The sequence below is a fragment of the Callithrix jacchus genome, chromosome 9 (assembly GCF_049354715.1).
Source record: "Callithrix jacchus isolate 240 chromosome 9, calJac240_pri, whole genome shotgun sequence".
Classification (NCBI taxonomy): domain Eukaryota; kingdom Metazoa; phylum Chordata; class Mammalia; order Primates; family Cebidae; genus Callithrix; species Callithrix jacchus.
The window spans coordinates 82,019,495-82,036,611 of record NC_133510.1 but is presented as its reverse complement, the minus strand read 5'-3'; the positions used below and the strand labels follow the sequence as shown (position 1 = coordinate 82,036,611).

Below are 17,117 nucleotides of genomic sequence, written 5' to 3'. Positions count from 1 at the left end.
ACCAGCACTCATACATACTACCTCCCTTATCCTAGGTTTGCCGTGTAATAGCTATGGCTTTAGAATCTCCCAAGTGATATTCTAGAAAACTTGAAGGGGCTGGGCGTGGTGGCTCACGCCTGTAATCCCAGCATTTGGGAGGCCAAGGCAGGTGGATCACGAGGTCAAGAGATCAAGACCATCCTGGTCGGCAAGGTGAAACCCCATCTTTACTAAAAATACAAAAAATTAGCTGGGCATGGTGGCGCGTGCCTGTAATCCCAGCTACTCAGGAGGCTGAGGCAGGAGAATTGCCTGAACCCAGGAGCAGAGGTTGCGGAGAGCCGAGATCGCACCATTGCACTCCAGCCTGGGTAACAAGAGTGAAAATCCGTCTCAAAAAACAAAAACAAAAACAAACAAAAAACTTGAATGAATAATTATGTCTCCTAATTCCAGGTTTGAAGTTTCCAAATATCGTTTCCTGTTGTGTATGTGCAGATGACGCACCTGTAGACTCGCTCCTCAGCCCCAGCTGTGGTGTGGCGTTTTAGGTGTACAGTATAGGGATCGTATTGATTGGTATTGTAGCCACAGTAGTCACAATGAATAGGGACCTTGGAGAAATCTCCCTCTTCTGCAGTCGAAGAGCCAGATTCCCTGGCTTTTGCTTTCTTCTCTGCACTTTCTTATACAAAACATTTCTTGGCACTGTGAACGCTGATGTGATGCACAAACCGTTCTTCAGATTCTGCTTCATATTGGCATGACTTACAGTGAAAGGATTTGGTCTTTGAGTTCTTGCCTTTGTCTTCTGCTCCAGGTATTTCAGGAGGAAGATCTTTATTTGAGCTGTAAATCTCTGGAGCAGCTGATGCCTCAAATACAGGCTGAGGTTCTACAACGCTGAGTTCCAAACTTCTCAGTTCCACGTTTTCCAGTCCACGAAGTTCACCTTTTATTTCAGCAGACTCTTCAAATCCTTCTTCTTTTTCACTGTTTGAAAAGTTGTTATGCCCAACAGGCATCAGTTTTGCCATGTGTCTTTCTTCGCTGATCAGGTAATCACAGCAGTTGCCACTTACTTCTCCAGTGAAGGCCACATTTGCCAGCATGATAAGCTGAGGTGCTGCCAGTTCAGCTTTGGAGAGGTCATGCAAGTCATACATGTCTTTAGGCAAGGTCATCCCAATGTTGCCACTGCGGGTAAACAGCCCCCCTTCTCCAGAGACTGCCCCATCACCTGGGTGACCATAACTGTATTCGCGCAGGCGGCATTCGGGCTTCTCCGGCTGCCCCCGGGCTCACCCAACGCCCAGGCCTGGGTGCTCCAGGAGTCTTCGAACTTTACTACCCCACGGCGCCTGGCAGGAGCGTGCCACAGCCCGGCTAGCTCGGGAGGTCAGATGGTTAAACCTGGGTGTCTATCTTATTCACCACTGTATTCCCTGAAATTAGCACAATTCGTGGCTTACCAAAGAGGCTTAATAAATATACAATGAATCCATGAAAGAATGAATAAATAAAATTAATTTGCAGTTTTTAAAAGTTCTTTTTCATAATTGGCAGTAATTTAATCATGTTTAAAGCAAATAAGTCTGTGTGTCTGTGTATGCTCCCTCTCTCTTGGATTCTTTAGTTATTAAGCTCTTGTTTTTCAGCAAGTCCTCATTCTCCTCCTTTATTCTGTAGTACAACTAGTACAACTCACTCACTGACATTTCATCTAATTGCAGAGTAACAGATTGTAATGGATTAAAGATTTTACAGCACAAACATTTGGCCTGCTCAATGGTAGGTAGGAGTAAGACAGAAGGTAAAAACATCTAATTTGAAGATTCACAAACAAGATAAAAAAAATTGCTCCGAAGCATATGATGAACTCAAAAGAAAAGATTACATTTTAAAAGGTTTAAATCTGTGGAAGACAGAACAAGGCATTCTCCTGCGTTGCTCACACTGCTTCCCACTCAAAATCCTCTTCATTATTTCAATAATATGAAAATCCAGATGTAGACAAGACTGCTCTTGTCTACATGATTATTCTCATTCTCCTTTTGTTATGTATTTGTTCCTATTTCAACCCCCACTTCTCAGTTCCTGCTTTGACAGACTACATACATGAAATCAGGCTCCCAAAACCACTTTCCACTGCTTTATTTAAAATTCGACTGAAAACTCTCAGTCCTTTTATTCTTTGGATAAAAGGAAAACCTAATACTTACATTGATTTCTATTAAAACAATTATATTTTCTTGGTACTATGTGTTATCAGAATTTATATCTCCTAATGAGAATTTTCCCCATAGCAACCCATTGGAGAAACCATGTAACGATGTTAATGCGCAAATCATTCAGGACAGAGTCAGAACATAATCTCACAAGAACATTCATCTCATCACTTTACCACAGTAATTAAAACTGTTTTACCTAATTTGATCATCAACTAATAGCCTACACTTGACCCTACACAGTTATGACCATTTCGATGAAATTTACCTTTTCAAGACAAAGACAAGTCATTATTGAGAGCAGATAAAATAATATACACTAAGAAAGATATTTGGAGAGAGGGACTGGAATTCAAAAATGTTTTGGGGATACCATATAAGCAGTGCAACTGGAATAACCGGGTATCTTTCAAAGATGACTCTCTAGAAGGTGATATAACATTAGAATACATGTTTGTTAAGTTCTAATTTGTTTGACCAATCTACTTGAAAGTATTTGTTTAAGCACCTTGGATGTTGCAGTCACAGTGCAATGTGTTGGGCATAAATAGATAAACAAAACAGATAATATCCTTGCACTGTCTTCATGGCAGTATGGCAATGTAGAGTGAAAATGGGTTTGGGAACCAGAAAAAACCCCCAAAAATGTTTTTTTTCTTTGAAAAAAAAAAACAAGAGAGACTCTTTAAAAAAGATGGTGTGGGTTGGGTGCAGTGGCTCATTCGTGTAATCACAGTACTTTGGGAGGCTGAGGTGGGTGAATCACTTGAGGTTAGGAGTTGGAGACCAGCCTGGCCAACATGGTGAAACCTCATCTGTACTAAAAATACAAAAATTAGCTGGGTGTGGTGGTGAGCATCTGTAATCCCAGCTACTCGGGAGAATTGCTTGAACCCAGGAGGCGGAGATTGAAGTGAGCCAAGATCATGCCACTGCACTCCAGCCTGGGCGAGATTCGGTCTCAAAAAATAGAAAGTGTAGGCTTTTAGACCTGTGTTTGAATTAGCTCTGGCACTGCCTGGGTGAACTTGGACACATTACTTAAACTTTCCTGTTCAGGTCCCTTCCTTCCCTGTTTGTAAAACAGATTTCATAATGCCAATTCTGAAGAATGTTATGAGAATTTTTTTTCTTTTTTTGTCAGCATGCAGTAGACTCTTAGAAAATGGTAGCTATTATTTGTGTTTATAGCACAGATAGAGAAGTTAATATAAGCTTTAATGAAGATAAACTTTGGAAACTAGAGAGCCAGGCTGTGAGCCAAGACCTCTGGGTGGTGTCACTGTGACTGGGAAGGCAGGTGCACTGGGGCTAAAGTATGACAATGCGAGGGAGAACAAAGGAAGGTAGTAAAAGTGCATTTTGAAAATGCCCAGGGTCTCTCCTCACTTTAATTCTTGCTTCAAATTGGAGTCTAATTTGTATTACTTTTCCAGGGAATTTAAAATAAAAATTATCATATTTTTGTTTAGAAACTCTGAAGTAAGAATTTGGATTTCTTCTACCTGTGCCTGAAAAGCCTTTTTAACTAGAAAGGTAATCAAATTACAGTCCTGCATACTAGAGAGATATTTCAAGTTATTTGCTTTTGCCTATCATGTTCTTGGAAACCATGTCATGAAGTGAATAACATTTATTATGCATAAGAATACAATTATAATTGGTGGTAGAAATTCTAACCAGACACTCAAACTCAAATAAACCACAGCTATGGCCCAAGATACCATAAAAAAGGAAACACATCTATACTTCTGTAGCAGTTTAAAGGGAAATCAATATGTTCCAAGCCCCATCATATGGACACATAGATATTATGTACACTAATACATATTATAGCTTTAATATACTAATTAAAATAATCCAGTACTACTAAACTATATCTACTATATTATAAAATTGATTAACAACAAATATTCTAGGCATGATAAACTTAGATTTTGTTCCCATTCTTTGAATTCTCCCTAGAACGAATTCTTTCCCATTTTCCTCTGGATCAATTTCCATGATGAAAGCAGAGACTTACACCATAGCTCTAAGTCTTAAATTTAAACAAAAGTTAAATTAAGCTAATCTATGAGCTCCGTGTGCACTATGGAAACAGGATAAAAAAAGAGGATTACAGAAAGGAAGGAGACACTGAATAAGCCTTTAACAAACAAACAAACAAACAAACAAACAAAAGTTATTGAAACAAAATTTGTTATCATTTTCAAAATCATAAACATAAACGTAAACAATAACAAGGCTGATTTTGCTAAGCATCTGTATTGCCTCTATCTTTAAAGGCAATATCAAAAAAAACCCCAAAGAGGCACTAAACTACTTTCAGCATTCAGAGCTAGGACATTTTGCTGATTAGCTTTCAGAATACTTTAACCATCATTTGTAAAATAGGAACACAATGACTATTAACACGGACTTTAAAACGGGCATTTGGAATCATTTCTTATAGTATAATAAACATCTCCATTCATCCATTCAAAAATATTTTTGAACGCCTACTGTGTGCTTGCCTCTGTGATTAAACTTGGTGAGGAACCATAGACATGGCTGCTGCCTGCTTGGTGGGGAAGATAAACAATGAACAAGTAAAGAGAAACAAGTGTAACTCCTGAAATGCTATGGATGCAAATTAATGTTTTTGTTACATTTCTCAAATGTGATAGGTTGTGAATGACCAGGAAGGTTCTTATTGGCATTTATGTTTAAAGTTCCATCAATTAACCTTTTATAAGGATTTCCAATCAGAGCCTTGACTGTTAGGTGGAGATTCTTGGAAAGCATAGTTGCCATCTGATTGCTAAATGTCCTCAGAAACATCATCACTTCTTTCATGATCCTTGGGCATAAAAGATACCATAAGGAATAATGACTATAACTCATTCTGAAGAAGCACCAAGGAATTGACCATTGGAAGCTGAAAAAAACTGTTGTCATTTGATTGAATATGTATTCTTCACATGCTTTTCTGTGAAGTCAATGTTTTTCTAATTAAGCTTAAAAATGTGAAATTTTCTTGCAAAATTGATTTTCCATTAAGGCACTAAAGTAGTTTCTCTCCACTTCAGCTTGGATACTAATTAAATTATGTTTCAACTTGTTTTAATTCTGCAATCAATTTTTTTTCCATTTGCACTGGTTTACAGAATCTCATTTAAAAATCACTCTTTACCAAATTTTACACAAAGCAGAGGTGATAGACTTATTCTCTAATGGAAACAAAACAACAAAACAGTACTGGCCAAGTCATGAGAGCTTGAAGCGTATCAGGGCAGAATGTTAAAAAAAAAAGGCTTAGTTTTTTTCTGGTGCTATCTATTCCTTACGTTGTTTTTAGAGATAACAAACATCAGTGGAAGGCATAGAAATAAAAAGGAATTTTAAAAATAGGAACAAAACGTTAAAATAAAAAGGGTTTAAATACTTGATGATCTACCTGATCCTGGGGTGCAGAAATGAGACAATTTTAAAAATGGACATAAATGAAATTTATAAGAGAAAAATAGAGTCATAGCTGTTGATCATAATGTTTGAAATAATTAAGTAAAAATACTAAATGAATAGATTGTTCTAAAAGGATAAAGATTGGTTTCAGGTTTGACTTGTGTGTACCATAAATACTTATTTTTTTGAAAGATTAAAAAGAAGGAAAAGGACTCAAGATGGCGCTGTGAGAACAACCCAGGATTGGAGCCCGCATTGAATTCGCAAACGGTGAGTCAGTGCTGCATTTCCAGACTGATCTTTGTTGCCCACAGAACGGGGAAAGTCCCAAGTATAAAAAGACACGGGACGCCAGGCAGTAGGTCTGCCTGGCGAAGCCGGCAGCCGGGGCGGCGGCGGCCGGCCCTACCCAGCAATCCCCACAGGGCGCGCTTGTCCGGGTGCCTTGTTGAACCGGCAACCTGAGACTTGAGAGGGCTGGACTTGAGACTGAACGAGACTTGCACAGTAGCCCAGCCCAGGGGATTGCAGGGACAGATCGTTTGGGATACCCAGTGGGACGAACAAAACCGCGATTTCAAACTATCCCGGGCAGACGGTCCAAGACGCTCTGTGGGGGAGGGGCGTCCACCACTACGGAGGCAACCTGACCCAACTGATATACACGCCCACTGCTGACGCATCCTGCCGTTGCTGAGGCAACACGCGACAAAGAAGAGACTCCGCCGCAGGGCGTGGCGGAGACCACAGCAGAGCCGGCAGGAACAGCGCGAATCACACAACAGCAGGGCGGAGCCTCGGCAGCCAAACAGTGGCTAGTCTGCCTTTGAGCTGGGCAGGACACCTGATCGGACATCCAAAAATAAAGCCCAAACCCCTCAACACAGAGCATTTGAGAAAAAAAAAAGGGTTGTTTAATGAGCTGTGTTGCAGCAGAATCAAACATAGCAGCCTAACAGCCCTGAATGAACAACAGAGTGCACAGCTCAGCAATTAAACCCCTATAAAGTACAAACTGTCTCCTCAAGGAGCTCCCTGACCCCTCTATATCCAAAAGACTGTCATTAGGCAGGCATCATCCTGGGACAAAGAGAGCAGAAAAAGAAACTGGTAGCATCCCTCGCTGTGCCACGGCTACTAGAGGTGCTCCCCAGACAAGCAGGGTCTGGAGCGGACCTCAACAGTCGTACAGCGAAGGGGCTAGACTGGTAGAAGGAAAACCAAGCAACAGAAATACTTCATCATCAACATTCTGGGTGTCCACTCAGAGACCCAAACGAAAAGTCAGCAACTACGCAGACGACCAGCGGACAAATCCACAAAGATGGGAAGAAACCAGCGCAAAAAGGAGGAAAACACCCGAAACCAGAACACATCGCCTCCTAGAAAGGACCAAGACTTCTCACCAGCAAGGGAACAAAGCTGGACGGAGAATGACTGTGACGAAATGACGGAATTAGACTTCAGAAGATGGATAATGAGAAACTTTTGTGAGCTAAAAGATCATGTATTAAATCAATGCAAAGAAACTAAGAACCTTGAAAAAAGATTTGAAAAAAGATTCGAGGAAATGATAACAAGAATGGATACCTTAGAGAGGAATATGAATGAATTAAAGGAGCTGAAAAACACAATACGAGAACTTCGCGAAGCAAACGCAAGTTTCAATAGCCGAATTGACCAAGCAGAAGAAAGAATATCTGAAGTCGAAGACCAACTCAATGAAATAAAACGAGAAACCAAGATCAGAGAAAAAAGCGCAAAAAGGAATGAACAAAGTCTCCAAGAAATGTGGGACTATGTGAAAAGACCTAACCTACGTTTGATAGGTGTACCAGAAGGGGACGAAGAGAATGAATCCCAGCTGGAAAATACTCTTCAGGACATCATCCAGGAACATTTCCCCCACCTAGCAAGACAAGCCAACACTCAATTGCAGGAAATACAGAGAACACCACAAAGATATTCCGCAAGAAGAGCAACCCCAAGGCACATAATCGTCAGATTCAACAGGGTTGAAATAAAGGAGAGAATACTAAGGGCAGCCAGAGAGAAAGGTCGGGTCACCCAAAAGGGAAGCCCATCAGACTCACAGCAGATCTCTCGGCAGAAACACTACAAGCCAGAAGAGAGTGGGGGCCAATATTCAACATTCTTAAAGAAAAGAACTTTCAACCCAGAATTTCATATCCAGCCAAACTGAGCTTCAGAAGTGAAGGAAGAATAAAATCCTTTGCGAACAAGCAAGTACTCAGAGATTTTGTCACCACCAGGCCTGCTTTACAAGACCTCCTAAAAGAGGCACTACGCATAGAAAGGATCAATCAGTACCAGCCATTCCAAAATCACACTGAATGCTAAAGAGCTTCAACATAATGAAGAATCTACAACTAACAGGCAAAACAGCCACTTAGAATCAAAATGGCAGTATCAAATTCACACATAACAATATTAACCCTAAATGTAAATGGACTAAATGCACCAATCAAAAGACACAGACTGGCAAATTGGATAAAAATCCAAAACCCATCAGTGTGCTGTATCCAGGAAACCCATCTCACATGCAAGGATACACAAAGGCTCAAAATAAAGGGATGGAGGAAGATTTACCAAGCTAATGGAAAGCAAAAAAAAGCAGGAGTTGCAATTCTCATCTCTGATAAAATAGACTTTAAAGCAACAAAGATCAAAAGAGACAAAGAAGGCCATTACATAATGGTAAAAGGATCGATACAACAAGAAGAGCTAACGATCCTAAACATATATGGACCCAACACAGGAGCACCCAGATACATAAGGCAAGTTCTTAATGACTTACAGAAGGACTTAGACTCCCACACAATAATAGTGGGAGACTTTAACACTCCACTGTCAATACTAGACAGATCAACCAGACAGAAAATCAACAAGGATACCCAGGGCTTGAACTCAGACCTGGAGCAAGCAAACCTGGTGGACATTTACAGAACTCTCCACCCCAAATCCACAGAATACACATTCTTCTCAGCACCACATCACACCTACTCTAAAATTGACCACATAATTGGAAGTAAAGCACTGCTCAACAAATGCAAAACAACTGAAATCATAACAAACAGCCTCTCAGACCATAGTGCAATCAAGTTAGAACTCAGAATACAGAAACCGACCCAGAACCGCACAGCTTCATGGAAACTGAACAACTGGCTCTTGAATGTTGACTGGGTAAACAACGAAATGAAGGCAGAAATAAAGAAGTTCTTCGAAACCAATGAGAATGAAGACACAACGTGCCAGAACCTCTGGGACACATTTAAAGCAGTCTCTAGAGGAAAGTATATAGCAATAAGTGCCCATATGAGGAGAATGGAGAGATCCAAAATTGACACCCTATCGTCAAAATTGAAAGAGCTAGAGGAGCAAGATCAAAAAAACTCAAAACCCAGCAGAAGACAAGAAATTACTAAGATCAGAGCTGAGCTGAAGGAGATTGAGACACGAAAAACCCTTCAAAAAATCAATAAATCCAAGAGCTGGTTTTTTTGAAAAGATCAACAAAATAGACAGACCACTAGCCAGATTGATTAAAAATAAAAGAGAGAACAACCAAATAGATGCAATAAAAAATGATAAAGGGGAAATCACCACAGATTCCACAGAAATTCAAACCATCATCAGAGAATATTACAAACAACTCTATGCACATAAACTAGTAAACCTGGAAGAAATGGATAAATTCCTGGACTCCTGTGTCCTCCCAAGCCTAAACCAGGAGGAAGCTGAAACTATGAATAGACCAATAACAAGGTCTGAAGTTGAGGCAGCAATTAAGAGCCTTCCTCACAAAAAAAGCCCAGGTCCAGATGGGTTCACAGCCGAATTCTACCAGACACACAAGGAGGAGCTGGTACCATTCCTTCTAAAACTATTTCAAACAATCCAAAAAGAGGGAATCCTTCCCAAATCATTTTATGAGACCAACATCATCCTGATACCAAAACCCGGCAGAGACCCAACGAGAAAAGAAAACTTCAGGCCAATATCCATGATGAACATAGATGCAAAAATCTTCAATAAAATATTGGCAAGCCGATTGCAACAGCAAATCAAAAAACTTATTCATCATGATCAAGTAGGATTCATCCTGGGGATGCAAGGCTGGTTCAACATACGCAAGTCTATCAACGTAATTCACCACATAAACAGAACCAAAAACAAAAACCACATGATTATCTCAATTGACGCAGAGAAGGCATTTGACAAAATTCAACAGTCCTTTATGCTAAAAACCCTCAATAAACTCGGTATCGATGGAACGTATCTCAAAGTAATAAAAGCTATTTATGACAAACCAACAGCCAATATCATACTGAATGGGCAAAAACTGGAAGCATTCCCTTTGAAATCTGGTACTAGACAAGGATGCCCTCTCTCACCACTCCTATTCAATATAGTACTGGAAGTTCTAGCCAGAGCAATCAGGCAAGAAAAAGAAATAAAGGGTATTCAAATAGGAAAGGTGGAAGCCAAATTGTCTCTATTTGCAGACGACATGATAGTATACCTAGAAGACCCCATCGCCTCAGCCCAAAAACTCCTGAAACTGATAAACAACTTCAGCAAAGTCTCAGGATATAAAATCAATGTGCAAAAATCACAAGCATTCGTCTACACCAATAACAGACTTAAAGAAAGCCAAATCAAGAGCGAACTGCCATTCGCAATTGCTACAAAAAGAATAAAATACCTTGGAATACAACTCACAAGGAACGTAAGGGACCTCTTCAAGGAGAACTACAAACCACTGCTCAACGAAATCAGAGAGGACACAAACAGATGGAGAAACATTCCATGTTCATGGTTAGGAAGAATTAATATCGTGAAAATGGCTATACTGCCCAAAGTAATTTACAGAATCAACGCTATCCCCATCAAGCTACCATTGACTTTCTTCACAGAACTGGAAAAAACCACCATGAACTTCATATGGAACCAAAAGAGAGCCCGCATAGCCAAGTCAATTCTAAGCAAAAAGAACACAGCGGGGGGCATCACACTACCGGATTTCAAACTATACTACAAGGCTACAGTAATCAAAACAGCATGGTACTGGTACCAAAACAGAGATATAGACCAATGGAACAAAACAGAGGCACCGGAGGCAACACAACATACATACAACTATACAATCTTTGATAAACCTGACAAAAACAAGCAATGGGGCAAGGATTCCATGTTTAACAAATGGTGTTGGGAAAACTGGCTAGCCATGTGCAGAAAGCAGAAACTGGACCCCTTCCTGACACCTTACACTAAAATTAACTCCAGATGGATTAAAGACTTAAACATAAGACCTGGCACCATAAAAACCCTAGAAGGAAATCTAGGCAAAACCATCCAGGACATAGGAGTAGGCAAGGACTTCATGAACAAAACACCAAGAGCATTGGCAACAAAAGCCAAAATAGACAAATGGGACCTAATGAAATTCCACCGCTTCTGCACGGCAAAAGAAACAGTCACTAGAGTGGATCGGCAACCAACAGAATGGGAAAAAATTTTCGCAGTCTACCCATCTGACAAAGGGCTGATATCCAGAATTTACAAACAACTCAAGCAGATTTACAGGAAAAAAACAAACAAGCCCATTCAAAAGTGGGCAAAGGATATGAACAGATACTTTACGAAAGAAGACATATATGAGGCCAACAATCCTATGAAAAAATGCTCATCGTCACTGGTCATCAGAGAGATGCAAATCAAAACCACATTGAGATACCATCTCACGCCAGTTAGAATGGCGATCTTTAAAAAATCTGGAGACAACAGATGCTGGAGAGGATGTGGAGAAAAAGGAACACTTTTACACTGTTGGTGGGAGTGTAAATTAGTTCAACCATTGTGGAAGACAGTGTGGCGATTCCTCAAGGCCTTAGAAATAGAAATTCCATTTGACCCAGCAATCCCATTACTGGGTATATATCCAAAGGACTATAAATCGTTCTACTATAAGGACACATGTACACGAATGTTCATTGCAGCACTGTTTACAATAGCAAAGACCTGGAATCAACCCAAATGCCCATTGATAATAGACTGGATTGGAAAAATGTGGCACATATACACCATGGAATATTATGCAGCAATCAGAAATGATGAGTTCGTGTCGTTTGTAGGGACATGGATGAATCTGGAAAACATCATCCTCAGCAAACTGACACAAGAACAGAAAATGGAACACCACATATTCTCACTCATAGGTGGGTGATGAAAAATGAGAACACATGGACACAGAAAGGGGAGTACTAAACACTGGGGTCTATTGGGGGGAAAAGGGGAGGGCCAGTGGGAGGGGGAGGTGGGGAGGGATAGCCTGGGGAGAAATGCCAAATGTGGGTGAAGGGGAGAAGAAAAGCAAAGCACACTGCCATGTGTGTACCTACGCAACTGTCTTGCATGCTCTGCTCATGTACCCCAAAACCTATAATCCAATAAAAAATTAAAAAAAAAAAAAAAAAGAAGAAAAATCTGAAAGATTCAGCATAGACTACTTGGGGCTATACATATTGGTAGCCTTTTGCAAATTGAAGAATTGTATATACTGATTACAAAGGATGATTTTGAAGCCATATACTGTGAAAGAAAAAAATTAAGGAACAACAGTTTTATATATAACCATCTCTAGAAACTCAGTGGATACATATTTCTGTTTTAAAGAAACAAAAATAAGAGAAAGGTTGACCTGTCTCCAAGGTCAAATTCTACCTTCATCTGCTAGAAGGTGGGGAAGTGGAGGAAGAAAGTAGTCCACCATCCATCATTAAAAAAACCAGGCAAGTGAACAGAAACCAGTGAGGTGGCTTTGATTATGTGAACTGTGGAACATTATCAAGCCAAATGAAGACCTCACCAGTGATGTTTCCACCTGGGGATAGGACTGAATAGTGGGAACCATGTGCTTTTGTTGTGGCTCTTCCTGGTAAGCTTATCTCTTCCACACGACTTCCTTTTTAAACATGGGGCTAGTCACTCCAAATGTGGTTCTTACACTATCAATGTTCCTTCCCATTTCTTTCTAAATTGCTTGTACATCATTTGGTCACTAAAATAGTACATAATTCTTTAACTTACACAGTTGCTTCATCATATTATGACTTACAGTTGTTAACTTTCTGGCAACAAAACGTTACTCCACATCACAGAGTTGGCTGTCAGTGAGTCTGATTTAACCTGTTTAAATCCAGGTCTCTGGGAGAACATTACTGTGATTAGCAGTACTGTTTCTAGATTCCAAAGCTGTTCCTTGAATTCCTTTTTCTCACTTTCTTTGATATCTTTCATCTCATTATGACATTAAAAATAATGCTTAACACTGTTAGATGAAAGCAAAACTAAAATCATGAACAAAATTGCTCATGTAAAGTGAAAAAACAATTTCTAATTTAAAATCATAAAACTAAAGTCAATCTAAGACTTCAATTGATTCACACAATTATAATTTTCTGCAATTAATGGACAGTGGCATGAAAAGTTAGAGCACATATCATTGAGAATATATAATTCTTCGGATACAAAATATAATTGAAATCTTACTTCCTTATTATGAAAACATTTCTAACTGGGTCTAGTCATCCAGAGATACTTTGTAGGCTAGACAGTTGTCTTATACAATTTTTCATAACCTATATATCTTGATAAAGAGAAATAGTCATTCAACTGAAAGGCAAAAATTTCTATTCCTGAGTAGAAATCAAAGAGAAAAGTCTTAGCGTTTTACAACTGTAATGGTAAAATTAATATTTCCCATTAATAACTCCTAAAGATCTTGAGTAAGTGCAATGGTGAGAAAAAGGATGGAGAAGCAGATAAAAACAGAGGGAAAAGGCACAAAAAATGGGGAGATGAACGCACAAAAAGGGGAAGGAGAACACACACACAAAATTAACCAAGAAGAAGGCTCGAGAGAACTCTCACATAGTGAACATTAACCATACGCCACATGTTATGCTGGCTACTTCACATTCTATTCTATTTCATGGGTAAGTAAGATAAGGGGTAAATTACATTAGGCCACTTTCTAGATTAAAAAACTGAATGAGGAGTGTACCTAACCCCGTAGATTCTAGAGTGAAAGCTAGCAGGTTGGTGTTAAGTTTCAAACTCTGCTTGTACTCAAAGATTTCTGAAAGAGGAAACTTGCTCAATGGCCTACATTTCCTTAACTCAGAAAAAATATTTCACAATTTTTCAGAAACCCAGTGGGTATGATCTTGGATGCCATTACCACATAGTAATTATCAAGGTGAAAGTAACAAGTGTGAGCCATGCACCCTGCACAGCTGGGCATTGTGAAGTACCAGTGGTTCATGTTCTGATACTCAACCAACAAGCCAACCAAATACCAGCCAATTAATAAAAACCAATCAGTTAATAAACATTTGCTATGGTCGTTCTTTATCACCCAAAGAATTTATGCAAAGTCAAACACACCTCAAAAAACTCAGCAAAACATGTCACTACTTTGTTAAATAATTATAAGCACTGTAATTAAATGATTGAATTTTTTTAATAAAGATGTCCATAAGATTACTAATATAGTTCGCTTAAGGGAAAATTACATGAAATCATGTAATTTTAAAACTCAGTATTTTTCTTGGTTATTCTTGAATATCCACAGTAGAACTAAATCTGTCTCAATATCTAAGAAAGGTTAGTCAACATTCTTAGTACTTGAAATGGTATATATATATACACACACATATATATATACATATATATGTATATATACATATATGTGTACATATGTGTATGTATGTGCATCTATATACATATATATGTGTATATAAGTATGTGTGTTTATATATATACATTGCATATATATGTGTGTATGTGTATATATACACATATACACACACATACTGAGACAGTATATATACACACACACAGACACGCACACACACACATACAATGTATACATGTATATTATACACAAAAATATTTAAGCTCTGGTTCTTTTTAGAAAGTAGTATATATACTTATTTCCAAAAAGAAAGCAGAGCTTAAGTATTTTGGACTCCTTTTGTAAAATCAAATAGAAAATAGCAATTTTAGAATGAAAAGTTTAATTTCAGCATGGGAATTAATAAGCCTGTTCTAAAACCTCATTTCATCCTATAGTGGGTATGAAGTTCATAGCTTCAGATTGGTCACAGAAAACCTTAGGTTGAGAGGATTTCCAGGTGATGGGCTTGGTTGAGTTTCTCTGAAGGTGATCTCTGTGATCTTCCTGGAGACCCCAAGAGGACAGGGAATCCTAGGGATCTGGAGATCCTAAATGACGGAGATGTCGGCAGTCCCTTGGGTAATTATAGCAACATGTCAGGAACTATAAAGTGACTAGGAAAAAAGTTGTTTAAGGATTGGAGAGCTGAGGGTTTTTTGCTTTTCTGGTATTGGTACACTGAAATGTTTGCAGAGAAAAATGCTGGTGCTAGGCAGGAATCGCATAATCAGATATGATTGATTATTATGAAGCTTAAGTGCACAAAAATATTGAACTTCCCTTTTTAAGTCATGTAAAAATACCAGTCTAAACTATTTAAACTGGGAATAAACAATGTGAGGAGTAGCATAAAAATGTGTCATTTAAAAAAGTGGATTTACTATCAGGCTTTGTGAATTATATTTGATGTTTCACCAATTATGCTCTCATATCTTCAGGAGAAACAATGAACTGTCTGTGATACGCAGAAACAATAAGGGAAAAGGTACCATTTTATTTTCATGTAACAACCTATGCAGAAAACACAAAATGATTGTGGAAAATATGAGGAATAAAATGATTTTTCATTGTCCTTTTGAAGCAGTAGTTTGTGTGTGTGGCATTTTGTAAGCTTTCAGAAAGAGTTTCTGTGTGCCTGTGTGTTTGTGTGTGTCCAGGGTTGCTGTTTATAAATCCAGTACACAAATTTCTCTCTCTCCTTTCAAATAACAGTCAGAAGACCTGTACACTTTTTAATGAGGTGGTGCAATGCCCTTGGTCCTATTTTACCAGCTATCACCAACTAGAGGCCCACGTTCCCCTTTGTAAAGAGTATCTCTCAATAAGTTATTATATGAGCAGCGACTGGCGAGTACAGCTTGTGATGTTAGAAATGCTAATAATTGCCTTACCTCTTCCTTCTCAGCACTTTGCAGATCACGCCATTCCTCAGTTACATGGCCAAAATCCACTGTGTTCATGGGGACTTTAAATTCTCCAATGATGTCATGCTTGGAGAAACGATCAAAATCATACACAGCCATCACCAGGGTTTTGCCACCCAATTCCGAGTATGGCACCTTAATAAAAAGAGATGGGAATAAAATATCCGGTCACAAAAATGCTTGAAACATGTTACTTGTTCACAGTGCTTAATTTAATATTTATGTTACATAAACAGAACAGGGAGATAATTTTGGTTTTGGTTATTTTTTAAATAAAGACTTTTGACAAACTGCTTAAGGCTAAAATTACTTGAGAGAAAATGGGAATTTATAGTGATTTATTGCTTTATTTCAAAGTTCTAGAAGCTGTTAGCATTATTAATAATGGATCCTGCTATTAGTCATGCTATAACTACTTTAATAAAAGGATAAACAAGACAATTGCATTTGACTATAAATAAGTTTTTCTTGTAGAATGTTTTGTTGTTGTTGTTATAAGTTATGTTGTCCAGGTGTAACTTACTGAGGGGCAAATAACTTTTTTCAAATGTTCCATTAACTCTTTCAAGGCATATAAACACCACAGTTCAATGGAGCAATGATTTATTAAAGGCTATGCTAGGAGTCTGAAAGGATTGAAATGATATTCACAAGTGCCTCACCTACTCCTTAAAATAATTTGCTGATTGACAAGAACTGACTAGGAAATTGATGTTTTGAATATCAGAGGTGCATTATAATATGGGTTTTGAAGTTCACTCTTGGGTATGACATGCTTTAGGATGAGTGGTGGCAAAAGGCCAAAAACTGATGAATTCTCCAGCTGTTCAAATATATCTGGGACAGATGCTATGGGTTGGGATGTTTATTAGTGACATTTTAAATATTCAGTGAAAGCAGGGCAATCCAAGCAAGCTACACTTCAGTAACTGAGTAGAAATCTCTAATTAAGAAATTGTTTAGACTTGTCTTAAAGGTTTGATCAATTTTCATATACTTCCTATTATCTTATCAGTGTAAATGGTTGTCTTATGCTTCAGCAAACATTTCTCAATTAACTCTGTATATTAAGGAGGGAAGAAAAGGAAGAATATTGGACCATCTACATACTAGAAATTTTAGTTTTCCAAAGAGTTTTTCTTTTCGGTCATTTATCATCTATTTGGAATCTGATTATTTTATTAAAATGCTATGATTAAAAAGTAAGCATCACACTTTTTCCATTTTAGAAGAAATGGAAAATAAACCTTTCCAAAGAGCTGACTCCCAAAGAAAGAA

At 38.5% G+C, this 17,117-nt stretch overlaps 1 protein-coding gene and 1 pseudogene across 48 annotated transcripts in view; both read right to left on the bottom strand.

Moving 5' to 3' along the window:
• SYT1 (synaptotagmin 1) overlaps nucleotides 1-17,117 on the bottom strand; it is a 583,472-nt gene that overhangs the window by 140,069 nt on the left and 426,286 nt on the right. For all 48 annotated transcript variants that reach the window (XM_078336942.1, XM_078336967.1, XM_078336938.1 and 45 more), the window contains one exon: nucleotides 15,807-15,974. In XM_078336942.1, coding sequence (XP_078193068.1) covers nucleotides 15,807-15,974 — 168 coding nt within the window. The remainder of the gene's footprint in view (nucleotides 1-15,806; nucleotides 15,975-17,117) is intronic.
• LOC144577637 (RE1-silencing transcription factor pseudogene) lies at nucleotides 299-1,381 on the bottom strand (annotated as a pseudogene).